This window comes from Neopelma chrysocephalum, unplaced genomic scaffold (genome assembly GCF_003984885.1).
Source record: "Neopelma chrysocephalum unplaced genomic scaffold, ASM398488v2 Primary Assembly neopelma1_252, whole genome shotgun sequence".
NCBI lineage: Eukaryota > Metazoa > Chordata > Aves > Passeriformes > Pipridae > Neopelma > Neopelma chrysocephalum.
In genome coordinates this window covers 2,505,229-2,519,068 of record NW_020897914.1, presented here as the reverse complement: position 1 = coordinate 2,519,068, position 13,840 = coordinate 2,505,229, and the positions used below count along the sequence as shown (strand labels likewise).

The 13,840-nt window shown below is 52.8% G+C and overlaps 1 protein-coding gene across 1 annotated transcript in view; it reads right to left on the bottom strand.

Annotated features, from left to right (window-relative positions):
- The window catches only part of EPHB1 (EPH receptor B1), a 79,365-nt gene that overhangs the window by 48,911 nt on the left and 16,614 nt on the right, over positions 1-13,840 (bottom strand). The window contains exons 2-4 of the mRNA XM_027703778.1: positions 6,076-6,140; positions 1,546-2,227; positions 1,136-1,157 (exon numbers count right to left, since the gene is read on the bottom strand). Of these exons, the coding sequence (XP_027559579.1) occupies positions 1,136-1,157; positions 1,546-2,227; positions 6,076-6,140 (769 nt within the window). The remainder of the gene's footprint in view (positions 1-1,135; positions 1,158-1,545; positions 2,228-6,075; positions 6,141-13,840) is intronic.

Sequence of the window (13,840 nt, the reverse complement as noted above, 5' to 3'; positions counted from 1 at the left end):
CCTGCCCCAAACTACAAGCATTGAGTAGATTGAGTAGGTGCATCACACTCTTCCCAGGGGTTAGAAGGACTCACAACCCCAACGTCCTCCACCACCCCAACTGGGGGCGGATAGAAAGGTCAACACCACCAAAACCCGCCGCGGTCTTACGTTCTCACTGTTTCCCTACATTTCTGGCAAAATGACATTATTTCCCAATTCCAGTGTTTAGCTAAAATTAGTACTTGTTTTCCTATGATAAGAAAATGTCACTTTGCCATAAAACCATGTGCGTTTTCTGTTTGTTGATTCAACAGCAGAGGAACATCTCGCCAGAAACGCTCCCGTTCGCAGAGCCCTCCCTCCGACGGAGCGCTGCAGCTCCGCACGGGAATACACCATTTCCCAGTGGGAACAAAACCACCTCCAGGGTCAAACACAAAACCCAAAGGAATCCACCAGCAGTGCTGCTCAAGCAAGGATTCTGGTGGTTTCCCAGTTGTCAGAGCCCTGGCACTGGAAGGCACCACCATCCCCACCTTAGCCAGGTGGGAATGAGGTTTCTCACGGTGAAAACCTACACAAGTTCTCAGGTTTAAAGCAAACCAACAAACAAGTTTCTCCACAGCTTGAATCCCAGCTTTGCCATTTTCACATATCCAGAGTCACAGATGAAGAAGAAACACGGTGGTGGCCACCCCAAGGAGCATCACAGCCAAGCCTAGTGCTACACACATTACCACCACCTGCACTAAAAGAGGTCCAAGTCAAACCTCTTTCCACTACAAACCCAAACCCAGCCCTAAAGCACTTTGACCTTCTCCCTCTCTCCAACCCTTCCTTGTCCTGGTGGTGCTGACCTTCCAGAAGCTACTTGGGACTGATGAAACACAGTTAGCACCTCATGCAAAAATCCTTTTCATCCCTTCTTCCAAGCAGCGTGCAAAACCAACACCTTAATCTGGGAGAGGAGAAGGAAAGGGCGGTCAATAGAAAAAAAAACTAATCCTCCAGTGGTATTTGGGAAATATTCACCAGTGAAAGGAGATGAAAAGCAGGGAGCACTATTTTCATATTTATAACCCCGTGCTGCAGGACCCCAGCAGGCAGCAGCACACCGGCAGCGTGGCTGGGGGAACCCAACAAACCAGCAAACAAAGTCCCAATTAATGGCCAGGCTCAGAGCAGCTCTGCCACGGTCGGGCCCGGCGGCAGCTCCCCGGCTCCCGCAGCTGTGCCGGGGAAATAACAAGGCAGATGAAAGCGGCTCAGCCAGCGAGTGCCGCGCTTTGAAGGCACCGGAGCCCAGAGGCGGCTTCCAGCAGGAGGGCGGCGGAAGCGGTGTCGGCACCCACGGCCTCGCCGAGACTGGCCACTGACCAGAGCACTCCAAGGAGCCACAGGTTGGCCACTGCTCCCAAATCCCTGCCTGGTCCCTGGAGTAAAACCACTTCAGGGCAGGGAAATGGCGCAGAGCCAGTTTCACAACAGACATTGCTCCAAACAGGGACAAATATTTTGTCTTAAAAGCAGTAAAAGCTCCCTGTAGCCCAAAGCCAACCTTACCTTTGCAAGCCACGTTGTTCTCCGGCTCGTAGCCAGCCTTGCAGGTGCAGCGGCCGATGGGGACCATCCACTCCCCGTCGCCGTTGCAGTACAGCTTGATGGGCACGTCCACCTCCTCGGCGTTGGGGATGCAGGTGCCCCGGGCGGTCACCAGGGACGTGCTCTCCGCTCCCGTCATCGTCTCCGGGAAGATGGCGAAGTTCTGCACCACGCTGGGGCACTTCTTGAAGAAGACCCTGACAGACAGCAGAGACATACAAGCCCCGTAGTCCTGGAAGGCCAGGTAAAAGCCATTGCGGGTCAGGGGCCCGAAACTTCTCACTTCTGTGTTCACCTTCATCAACCTGCCCCCAAAGTCCACCTGGGAGAAGCTCTCGTCAGCAGCGATGGTGTCCACTTTGAGGTAGGGTGCCTCTGTCCAGAAGGTGGACTTCTTGGTGGCAATGACAGAGTCTGTCTCGTAGTAGTAGAGGTTGAAGGTCTCCTTGCAGGAGCCGGGGACATTGGGGAGGCTGCTGCAGTCCCGCACAGTGAAGCGCATCTCGGTGTAGATGCGGTGAGCGCCGCGCCGGTTGATGAACGTGGTGAGGAGCCAGTTGTTCTGGTTGGGCTCGAAGACGTTGCACACCTGGTACGTACGGATGGTGTTGAGGTTTTCGTCGTAGCCACTGACTTCTTCCCACTGCGGGATGGAGAAGGGAGAAGTGGTGAGAAGGAGGAAGAAGGACCTGCAGCGGCCCGTGAGCCGCAGAGGTGCCACTGACCCTGCATTCGGCATTGGAATGACAATCCCAAAGCTCCAAAGGGGACTAGGAATGTGATTATGGACACACAATGCAGAAACACCACCCAGGCCCAGCACCAGAAGAAATCCTCACCCTCTTGCCCCTGCATGTGTCTCCCCACTGCTCCCAACCGATACTAAAACATCTTTTCCATGTAGGCAACAGCCTTAGCTGCCCTGAGAAGTAAACATGAGAAGAAAGATGGTCCGGGCACCTGGAGGCGGGAGGGAAGGCACTACACAAGGCTACAGCTTCATTAAAGCCCGAGCCAGCACGTGGACTGGAGAGCCTGACCCCAAGCTCCCAGCACAACGGGATCATTTCCCCCGGCAAAGAAAACTAACTAAATAAAACATTACTGCCGTGGAGAGAGGGAATATAGATTTGCAATTCGATTTATAGAAGGGCATTAATATAATCCAGGCTACAATTTCAATTAAGGGACAGCGGCAAACTGTGAATAGTCTATGATGGCATTAGAGTCCTACAGACAGATTTACAACCTCATAATCCATTCATTTTAACTAATCCATGTTTACAGTCTCCTCATAACAGCATTATTCATATGGCAATCTTTAGCAGCGCGCTCAGCATCAGGGATAATTTCCAGGAGCGATGTTAGAGCAGCGCTCACGCCTGTGTTTACATGGGGGCACGGGGGGTGATGCCAACCTGCCCCATCACACTGAGTCTTGACGAGCTGATGCACCACGACCGACCCTGAAACCTCACAGATTTTGCCCTCTTCCCTTTTCCATTAAACAACCACGTTTCTCAACTCCTCCCCAAGCTTCCCCCCCTTGTAAACCGCAGCCCTGATGTAACAAAATGCAGGTTTTAGTTGTGTTTTCAAAGCAGGGTCCTCTACACGCTGCCAACAAGTGCGGCAGAACATTCACTCCCGGATCCACCTCCTTGGCTCCACTAAGCTTAAACCCGGATCACAGCTCAAGGTTACACGCTGTTGTTAAGCCATGGTTACCACACCAGCAATAAAGCCTCCTGCATCCAGCTGAGTGCTCTTCCTTCTCACCCCATGCTGTGAAAGCGCTGCAAAACCCCCTCTCCCCCCTGAGCAAGGCGTGTGGATTCAATGCCCCTTCATTACCAGACACCTTTTCACAGCAGAAGCGGCGCAGTCCTCCCCAACCAAGGGGGTTGGCATTGTTTCCCGTTCCCACCCAGGCTTCCCATTGCAGCCCTACATCCAATTAACACCAGAAAACGAGCTCTCTTCCAGCGCTAACACTGTTCCCATGGCTCTGCTGTCCTTGCCATGGGAATCCTCTTTTTCATCCTCAAAACCCTCAGAGCCAAAACCTGCCAGCGGACCCTGCTGCACTTCAGGGTTTCCTGCGTTTTAGAACAACACAAAATGCCCCTTGGAAAACCCCCACGAGGGTTTGGGGTTGCCTTGGGCATCCCCTGGGTTGAGCCCTCCTGCAACCTGGCACGGAGAGCAGCAGGTCCCTGTGGCTGGAAAGACCCACAGTGCCAGCAGCTGCTGCCACCGATGCTCTAACAGCGACAAATGCATCATTTTGATGAGATGCTACTAAATAATTCACAGGGAGCTGGGGATTAAGTCAATGTTGTTCTCTGTCTCCACTAAGATTTAAAGCACGTCCGTAAGGGAGAGCAGGAGAGCCCACATCCTGCCACAGCCCCTGCAGCCTGGCTGGCATCGTGCCCTGGCATGAACAGCAACATTCCCCAAAGCCCCAAGAGTGCAAATCTGTGAGCTGGGGTGAACCGGGAGCTGGGAGCTCAGCACACACCAAGGGGAGATGCCACCACCCAAAAGGACACAAAGCCTGCACGGAGCCCATGCCAATGGCAACCACAGGGTCAGGAAAGCTGGCTCAACAAATCCCTGTGCCTCCGGCCCCAAGAGAGATGAGAGGAGCCTGGGAGAAGGGGTTGATGCCCCAGCGGCAGCCAGGAACCCCTCTCCCTGTCAGGAATAGTGTGGTGAAGGGCCAGGGCAGTCACTGTCCCCCTGTGCTGGCCACTGGTGAGGCCCCACCTGGAATCCTGGGATCAGTTCTAGGCTCCTCACTACAAGAATAGGAGCTGGAGCATGTCCAGGGAGGGAACAGAGCTGGGGAAGGGGCTGGAGCAGCAGGAGGGGCTGAGGGAGCTGGGGGGGCTCAGCCTGGAGAAAAGGAAGCTCAGGGGGGACCTTCTGGCTCTGCAACCCCCTGACAGGAGGGGGGAGCCGGGGGGGGTCGGGCTCTGCTCCCAGGGAACAAGGGACAGGAGGAGAGGAAACAGCCTCAAGTTGTGCCAGGGGATGTTTATGTTGGATATTAGGGCAAATTCCTTCCCAAAAAGGGTTGTTCAGCCCCGGCACAGGCTGCCCAGGGCAGTGGTGGAGTCCCCATCCCTGAAGGCATTTAAAATCCATCTGGATGTGGCACCTGGGGACATGGGTAAGTGGTGGCCTTGGCAGTGCTGGGGGAATGGTTGGACTCGATGGCTAGAAGGCTTTTCCAATCTGAAGAATTCTGTGATTGTATGACTTTAAATAAAGGACTTGGCATTTTAAATACTTTGGGGAAGATCTAATACACACTCTTGTAACAGAGAAGCCTCACCAGGAACTCCCAAAGGAGCAAGAGTTGGATGGCTGCAGGGATGCACCGAGGGATGGAGGGATGCACACAGTGGGATGCAGGGACAGAGGCTGGGGAGGGGCTTCACTCTGGTGCTCTGCAGAGGGTGAGACCACCATGCCTTATAACACAAGCTCCCTGCCTGCCTTGCATGGGCTTTCAGCGACAGCAGCTGCAGGCAGCTATTTATATCCCATCTCCATCACCTGCACGTGCCCTTCCTGCATTTTTCCAGCAATTTATCCGGGCTCAGATGGTTTCCAAAGCAATGCAGTAGCAAAGCCCCTCATTTCAAGGGGCTCTGACGTGCCTGGAGTGGATTTTGTGCCCGCTGCATGTGTGGTTCAGCTTTGGTGACGGTGTGCAACGTCATTTCTTTTGAAGACCTGGCCAAGCCAGTCACACCCTAACAAAGAAGCAGCCTGGCATCCTTTCCACTCCAGTGCCACATCCTGGAGTCCTCAGGAATGGACCCTGCTGCTGCTCCAGCCTGCCTGTCCCACCGTGGTGACCATCCATCAGCTCACATCCTCTACCTCCGCTGCTCCTCTCCCCTCAGCTCCATCTCTCACTTTTTCTGCCAGCAGAATGTGAGTCAGGTTATTTTATGCTCCCATTTCTCAAAGGCTCATACTATATAAAAAAGATGTTTTAAGTGCCTCAGGGTGTTTTGTTCCTCATTACTTCATAAAAGTGACATTAATAGCCAAGGAAGAGCACTGCCGAGTGCAATTACGGATGATGTTCCAGGTATGAAAGCTGTTTTGAGCCTGCTAATGTTTCCTAATTACAAGCCTTTTGGCACAGGGAGAGGGAAGGCACGAGCAGGGGGGCGGAGGGCAGCGATGGGGCCGGACCCTTCACTGGGAAGGAGGGCAGGAAGGGAAGGAGAGAGCACGGAGATGGAAGAAAGTTCCACCTTCACCGAGCCCCCCAGGATCGGTTCAGGGAAGGGACGCTCAGCCCGGATCAGCCACACAGCTCATACAGCAACAGGCCACCCCACACCAACCTGGTGTGTGTCACTGAACTCCCGCTGCAACTTTCCCAGCTTCCCACCACAAATAGTAGGGTTAAAAGCATGAATCCCACCAGACTATGTAAGGAGCAGCTGGATGAGTGGCACTTACCCCCGAGGGTGGGTTGGCAGTCCAGCCCAGCTCGGCCGTCGCCGTCCGCGTATCCATCAAAGTTTCTGAGGAAACAGAAGAAACAGAAAGTTATTCCCAAAGTTTTTGGTTACATTAGGGAGTACAGAGCAGCAGAAAAACCTTCAGTTGCTTTCCCACAGCGAGCACGACATTGGAGTGCTGAGGAATCAAACAGCAGCAGCCCGAACACATCTAATGGACACGGGACAGCTTCACTCCAGAGCAAAGAGTCCCAGCCTGAACCCAGCCCACACTGCCAGCTCTGACCCTTCCACACCCAGGAAAGGAAAATACCATTACCAACTAAAAAAAACTCCTAAAAATAAAAGAATGCTATATTTCATGGAGTCATATCATTTCCTACTTTTAGTCTTCAAAAAAACTAAACCAACAGAACACAACAAGAATAATAGTGAGAGCAACACCATCTAGAAACAGATGGGGAAAACCCTCCAGGTTTTATTTATTTGTTTGCAGCAAGCAGACATGCAGATTAATTTCCTCGACTCCTGTGTCCCCACCAAATGGGAGGAGGAGAAGTGCCGCCGGCACAGCCGAGCATCCCCCATCCCTCCCCTTCCCTCTGTGCTCCCAGGTACTCACGGCAGCTTCGCTGCGCCAGGAAAACGGGTGTGACCAGAGAAATAAAGGTCAGGAAATAAAAATCAGCCCAGGAATCTGAGCTGCCGCCGGGCTGCTGCTTTTAATCTCTCCGCGCCTGCTCCAGCAATCACAAGAGGGAAACAAGACTCCTATTAATCTTCCGACCCCTCCCTTTGCCGGCTGCTCCGGGATGGGAAGCCGGAGAAGCGTGACCGGGAACTCCCCGCCCTGCCACGAGTGATAAACGCTCCCTGTCCCAAAATCCCCACCGGAGCTGCCGACCTGGCCTGGCTCCCGGGGGTGAGCACGGGCACCGGTGCAGAGAGAGCAAGGCAGCCCCTCCAGAGATGGAGAGAGAAGGGAGTGGAAGCTGGCAAAGCTTCTGCACCCCTAACCAGCCCCAGGATGCTGCCGTGGCGCTGCTAGGGGGGTTCAAAACACACAGCCCCCCTTCTTTCCATGGTGCCAGGCTGTTCCTGCCCGCAGTGCCCTCACACAGGAGACATTTCACTCCTGCTCCATATGGGAAACAGAAAAGCCTGGTGGCCCTCACGCTATCACAGGTTATTTTATACAGTTTCAGTCCCTTTCCATTTGGTAGAAGGCAGCTAAAAATGAGGTATCCCAGCTGCAACTCCTCCCCAGCACCGAGTCATGGAATCACAGAATGGTCTGGGTGAGAAGGGACCTTAAAGCTCATCTCATTTCAACCACAGGCAGGGACACCTTCCACTAGTCCAGGTTGCTCCAAGCCCCGTCCAACCTGGCCTTGGACACTTCCAGGGATCCAGGGGCAGCCACAGCTTCTCTGGGCAACCTGTGCCAGGGTCTCACCACCCTCACAGGGAAGAGTTTCTTCCCAATATCCCATCTAACCCTGCCCTCTGGCAGTGGGAAGCCATTCCCCTTTGCCCTGTCACTCCAGACCCTGGTGCTCCAGACCTCCTGCAAGTTCCTAATCCCACCACCTCCAAGCCTTCCTTCCCTTCCAAACAGCCCAGCCCCTAATTAAACAGCCCCTAATTAAACAGCCATTAATCCTTGCTACAGCCCTTCAAGTGAGCAGGCAGATGTGTCCAAGCATAAATGGAGGTGGAGGTGGAAGCGACAGGCCCTGCAAACACCTCCCAGTGCCCCCTGCCTGCTGGCTACATCGGGGGGATGCTCTGAGAGCCCCTAAAACCCTTGGTGTTCTCCCCCACAGGAAACAGGGTGTCCTTGTGCCACACAGGGGAAACTGAGGCAGTAGAGAACAGGGTGACACAGGGAGCGTGGCCAGGCTGGGACCGGGGCTGGCTCATCCACCCTGTGATAAATAAGGACACGCTCCCTTACAGGAAGGGCACTTGTCCCAAGGGTTTATTCAGAAAGGGTTTTCACTCCATCATCTCCCTTCCTGTTCCACACACTTACAGCTTCCTTCCCCGGGGTTTGACAGAGGAATGTACTCTTGATAAAGAACAGCCGCCCTGTGGGACAGTAGCACGCGAGGACCAGCTCTGATCCGAGGTGACATTCACCAGGACCCCTCCCAAAATCTCACCCCTTCCCTCCTCTTGTGTGCCTCCCCAAAGGTTCCACATTTTGCAAGGAAAGCAGGAAGGCACGGCAGCAATACCGAAGCAGGAGACTTCAAAATAACTAAAGAAATAGAGAAATAAATTAACAATAAATGAATAAATGGAAAAGAACTGTGGAGAAGCTTTCACTTTGGATGCTTCTGGAGTCCTAAGGGGACTCTGTGGCCTGTTGCACAACAGGTAACAAATCCAGTTTTGGTGGCCAACACTTGCCCTTCCACAGCTCCATGTTTCCAAAGCAATTTGCACAGCAAAGGAAAAAGAGGGCTGACAGCCTGACCCTCTAGAGACCATCTCCTGCTCAGGTCCTGCCCTATCTCCCAACGACACTGCCACAGACAAGAAGATGCACAACCTGGCTAAATGGTTGGTTTGGGGTTTTTTTGTGAGATAAAATAAAATGGTTAAATTGCCCCCTCCAGCTCAAATTCCTGCTGAGCTCACCCAGCCCTGTGACTGCAGAGGTTCTGGCACCAGAAGGACTCAGCTCAGCAACTTCCCATTGACCTCTCCTATTTCCTCTGGGAGGAAACCTTCATTTTCTGGGATGTAAAAGCGACACCATGACCTCAGTGGGACATTTATGGACAGGCTTCTCGGGGCTAAGGCTGCTGAGCACCCTCCTTCAGCAGGGGAGGGTTTGCAGATCCCAAGTCCTCACAGAGAAATGGGGGACAAGACGGGGACCCCAGCACTCACATCTGCAAAATGTCCCTACAGGTGTGGGGACACATGGATCCAACGCCCCCAACCATCCACCATTTGGGAGCAGGCAAAGGAGGGGCAGGCAGGGAAATCCTTTGCTCTGCCTGCTAACGAGGGGATTAGTGCAGATCAGTGCCTGAGCATCCTTAATGAGCCGAGAAGCCACATGGACACCTCGCATCTCTCCTCCCACCTGCCTCATCCTTCCATGAGGACCAGTCCTCGTTATTTGGCACTGGACATTAATTAAATCCCCACAGTGCAGGGGTACATCATCTCCCCGTGCCCCGGCATCGTTAACCACGCCAGGTGATCCACATGCTGCCTGCCCACCTGGATCAGCCAGTCCCACCAGGCAGGCTCCGTGCCCAAGTCACTGCCATCCCCTCACCTGCTCAAGGCTCTCCAGCAACTCCTTCCATGCCTGCCCACCTGCACATGGGCACAGCAGGTGCCATGGGGATGCTCTGCAAGGAGGGAGCTCAAGGCACTCGCTGGGAGAAGTGTGTGGGATCTGTGGCTGCCCAGGCTGTAATGGCCAAAGCCCTCATTAGGGAGAAGAGGAGCTCTGCTACCCAGAGCTGAGCTCTCTTAGAGTGAAGAATCTTCAGCTGTATACAGTAGATTTTCTTTAATGGACACATTACTTTAAACTAAGCCTTCACCATCTGTTCCAGTCCCTAATTATCAATACAAAAACAAACGTCTACTCACAATTACACTCGTAACAAGTAAAGATGCCAGCAATTAGAATGCACCAGCATCCCTGCGCCGAGCAGCACATCCATCTGGGATGGCACTCCTGTGATCCAAGCAGGGAGGACTCGCTGCTGTCCCGGGCTCCCCACACCCTCCCGGCAAATCTGCCCACAGCCGGTGCCCGCGGCGGGATGAGCTGCTCTCAGAGGAGCGAAGGATGGGCTGGCATCACTCCAACAGCCAGGAAAAAACAAGTTATTTGGGCGAGAGTAGCCTTCATCTTGCACCAGCTGGTCTTCCCAACCACCCTCCCCAGCAGGATTGAAGCCTCTTCCAGAAAAAGCTTTCTGGACTATCCAAAACGAAGCAGAACTTACTTCCCGAAATCCCCAGCCTGAAACCCACATTTCAGACCTCCCCAGAGCGGCTCGTGCTGTGAGTAGGTGTGACTTCTCCCTGGCAGGGAGCAGGGTCTGGTTATGGGCACACACACAGAGACAAGGAGGCCAAACCAAACCAAACCAACTTGATCACGATTTGACATTGTCAACTGGAAAGAAGGAGATACAGCAACAAATTTTCTGCTCAGGGAGGCCACAAAGAAACTTCTACGAGTGCATCACTCCTCAGTAACTGCCTCAGGGACATGGTCCCTCTCCCAAAGCAAGGAACAGCAGCTCCCTCGCTCCTGCAAGGAGATAACGGCAGGAAGCAGCCTAAGGCACTTGAAAGCAAATGCTTGGGCATCTGCAGAGAGACACAGGCATGTCTAAGACAACCAAGAGGAAAAAGATAGAAATTAAGCAAAATAAGGAGAGAGGAGGCTTGATAACAACAGATGGGTAGAGGGAGATTTGGAAAGGATGCCAGCTGCTGGAAATAAGCCCCCTGAGATGCGTGGGGAGCAGAGAGGTGCATGCCCATAGCTGAGCCTTCAGGGATGGGAGGGCAGCCGTGGAGCGAGGGGCAGAGGGCTCAGGTCTGAGGTCCAGAGGGGCAGAGGATGCTCCACAGGTGAGATCTGTGGAGACTCATCCTGATGTCCCTCAGCAAGTGTCAGTGGGGTCAGCACACAGTCCAGCCCCAGAGCACAGCCCCTGGGCAGCCCCAGCCCCACAGCACGACTTTCGGGAGGGGAACAATAGCAGGACTTATTTTCCATAGGGAAAGCACCATATTTTCCCCTCCATTTCATGCTTGTACATGCCAGGCTTGCTTCCTACCCCCTCCTTCTCTCCCGAGAGCTTCAGCAAAATCAGCCCAAGGCAAACGCACAGCTTGGGAAGCTTCTGTCCAAGTTTGGTGACATTACCAGAGAAAAGGAATGATAGGGAAACAGAGCCAAGATGCTTTATTCCAAAGCCTAGTGCTAAATAACTTTAACTGCCATGATATCATGAGCTCTGCCTTCCCGTGGCTGTCAGGACTTCAAGCCCAGCCCAGGTTGCATCATGGCTTCCATCACCATTCCATCACGCCTCTCCATGCCAGTGGAAGGAAAGTCCCACAGGCACCACGGGAATAATTTTGATTTAATTCTCACTGTTACCCATGGATGAAATTATCCTCTAGTCTGTTCTGGTGAGATCCCGCCCAGAGCACTGCATCCAGCTCTGGGGTTCCAGCACAGGAAGGATCTGCTGGAGCAAGTCCAGGGGAGGCCATGGAGATGATTAGAGGGATGGAGCACCTCTGCTATGAGGAAAGGCTGAGAGAATTGGGGTTGTTCAGCACCTAAAGAGGCTCAAAGAGAACTGGAGAGGAACTGTGGACAAGGGTCTGGAGTTACAGGACAAGTAGGAATGGCTTCAAACTGAAAAAGTGCATATTCAGACTGGATATTAAGAAGTTCTTCCCTGTGAGGCTGGTGAGAACCTGGCACAGGTTGCCCAGAGAAGCTGTGGCTGCCCAATCCCTGGAAGTGTCCAAGGCCAGATTGGACGGGGCTTGGAGCAACCTGGGACAGTGGAAGGTGTCCCTGCCCATGGCAGGGGGTGGCACTGGATGAGCTCTAAGTTCCCTTCCAACCCAAACCATTCTGTGGTTCTACAGAAAGGTTCGAGCACACACCAGGAAGTTGCCTGAGTAATTCCAGGTTATGACCACACTTCTAACCATAACATCCCACAGACACCGTCCATGTTTGCCTGTGCAAGTTTTTATTACATTCTGAAATTCAGACTAAGCTGGGAAAAAAAGCAGGAACACAAAATCTACGTGGCTCTGTTGGAGGGATCAAGCTGCCAGGCACACACCCCACCCAAAAAGTCTCTTCTACCGGAGGACTCTCCATTTGATTCTTGCTCGGAATTGTGAGGGAGCATCACTGCTCACCCCTTGTGCTGCGGCATCTCCCAGATGGTTTAATTACGGCGCTGGAGAGGTGGGCAAGGCACGAGCAGGACCAGCCTCAGCCCTTACTGCTGCTCTTCGCAGTTCCCTGAGAGCACCAGCTTCTGAAAAAGCCTCTTCCAGCACCTACACAATTTCAATCAAAAATATTACAGCAACAACTAATTATGTCCCATCATTCCCAGGGCTCTCTGCCTTTAATGGTGCATTTTGCTGCTACAGAACGACGGTGAAACGGCTCTAGAAGTGCATAACGAGCTCTCCCCATCAATCTCCCGCGGGTTCCTTATGAAGGATTACCCGACGAGTAACAAACCCAGGAGGGCAGGGAGAGGATGCGCTAAACAACAACAAAGCCAACACAAAATATCGTCTTCCTGTATTTTGAGGGTCTGTGGGAACCTCCTGGGGGAGAGGAGCAGCGAAGACACCCCAGCCGTTGCCAGCACGAGGAGATCTGCGGTGGCCAAAAAAAACCCCCTCGCTTTGGGCTGGAAAGGGAAAGAATTTATATCCAGGAGCCGAGGAGGAGCGTGCTGTGTCAATTTGTGACGGGATGCATTAAGCTGCGGCTGCACAGCACAGTCCGGGATCTCCTCCGGGATCTCCCGTCAATGGCATGGATTTCAGTGTGCAATGAAGATGCATCGCAGCGGGGCAGGCGATAACTTAATGAAGCTCAGATTTGGGGGGTGTTTGCTCAGCAACTACACAACAACTTTATCAATAAAGCGCCGCCTGCTGCGACTGCGGGATGAGACGCTCTAATTACACGCGGCAAACACTCACCCACATCAGGATACGCTAAATTTTAATATGCTGGTTGACGTGCCTGAAAGTGCCCGATAAAACACCTTCCTCCATTTTTGCAAGCAAAAAACCCCAAAACAAAACCCCAGCCTAAAAAGTTCAGGAGGTGATGCAAAGTCTGGAGCGTAAGGACCGAGCCCTGTCTACAACGCTCACTCCACCTTCAGGCCCAGCCCCAGCACCTCCCCTTGCTTTTCACGCTCCAAAGGGAATTGACCCAACGCGGGTACGTGGTGTTGGACAAGCTCAGCCAAAGCCATACAATCCATTTATCATAATCCTACCGAGGAGAGAGAGACAGTAAATCAAAGAGACAACCTGCCTGTGAATAAATTACTGGGGGGAGGGAGACGAGGAGAGGGATAGAGAGGAAAAGAGAAAGAACTGCAGAGGGAGAGATAAGAGAAAGGGAAGGAAATGACAGAGAATTGTCCAAAAACGCACTCATCACGGAAAAAAAAACAAAGGGGACCAAATCAAATGGAAAGATAAGAGAGGGAAGATAGAGCTTTCAATACCTTTTGTTTTCCAAATTGCAAACCTATTTTTGAAGATTTGAGAACAAGTTTTCAAACATAAGGAGCTCATTTGCTCCCGTCACGACAGTCAGCCGCTGATATCATACTTTTTATAATTGCACACAGGCCACGGATTCCCAAAATCCACACATAGCATACGCACAGAGCACAGTCATACATCATCATTTACAGCTTGGCAACTCCAAGTCAAGCAGCACCAAGGGCTGGGAGTGCACTTTAATGAACACTCTGGCCTGCCAGGACAGGCCCAGCCACCCCAGGAGCACAGCTCCTCCACCACGCCACTGCCAGGGGAGGGATCCAGGGCAGGAAGATGACACGGCTGTCTTTCAGGAGAATATTTTCCAGAACAATGTCACTATGCATTTAAATCCTCATCTTTGCTTTCTCGAGGCTGGGTAGCCAGCAAACATCTCTGAATGCCGCAGCCTGCCCCGAAAATCACCATATGTCAAA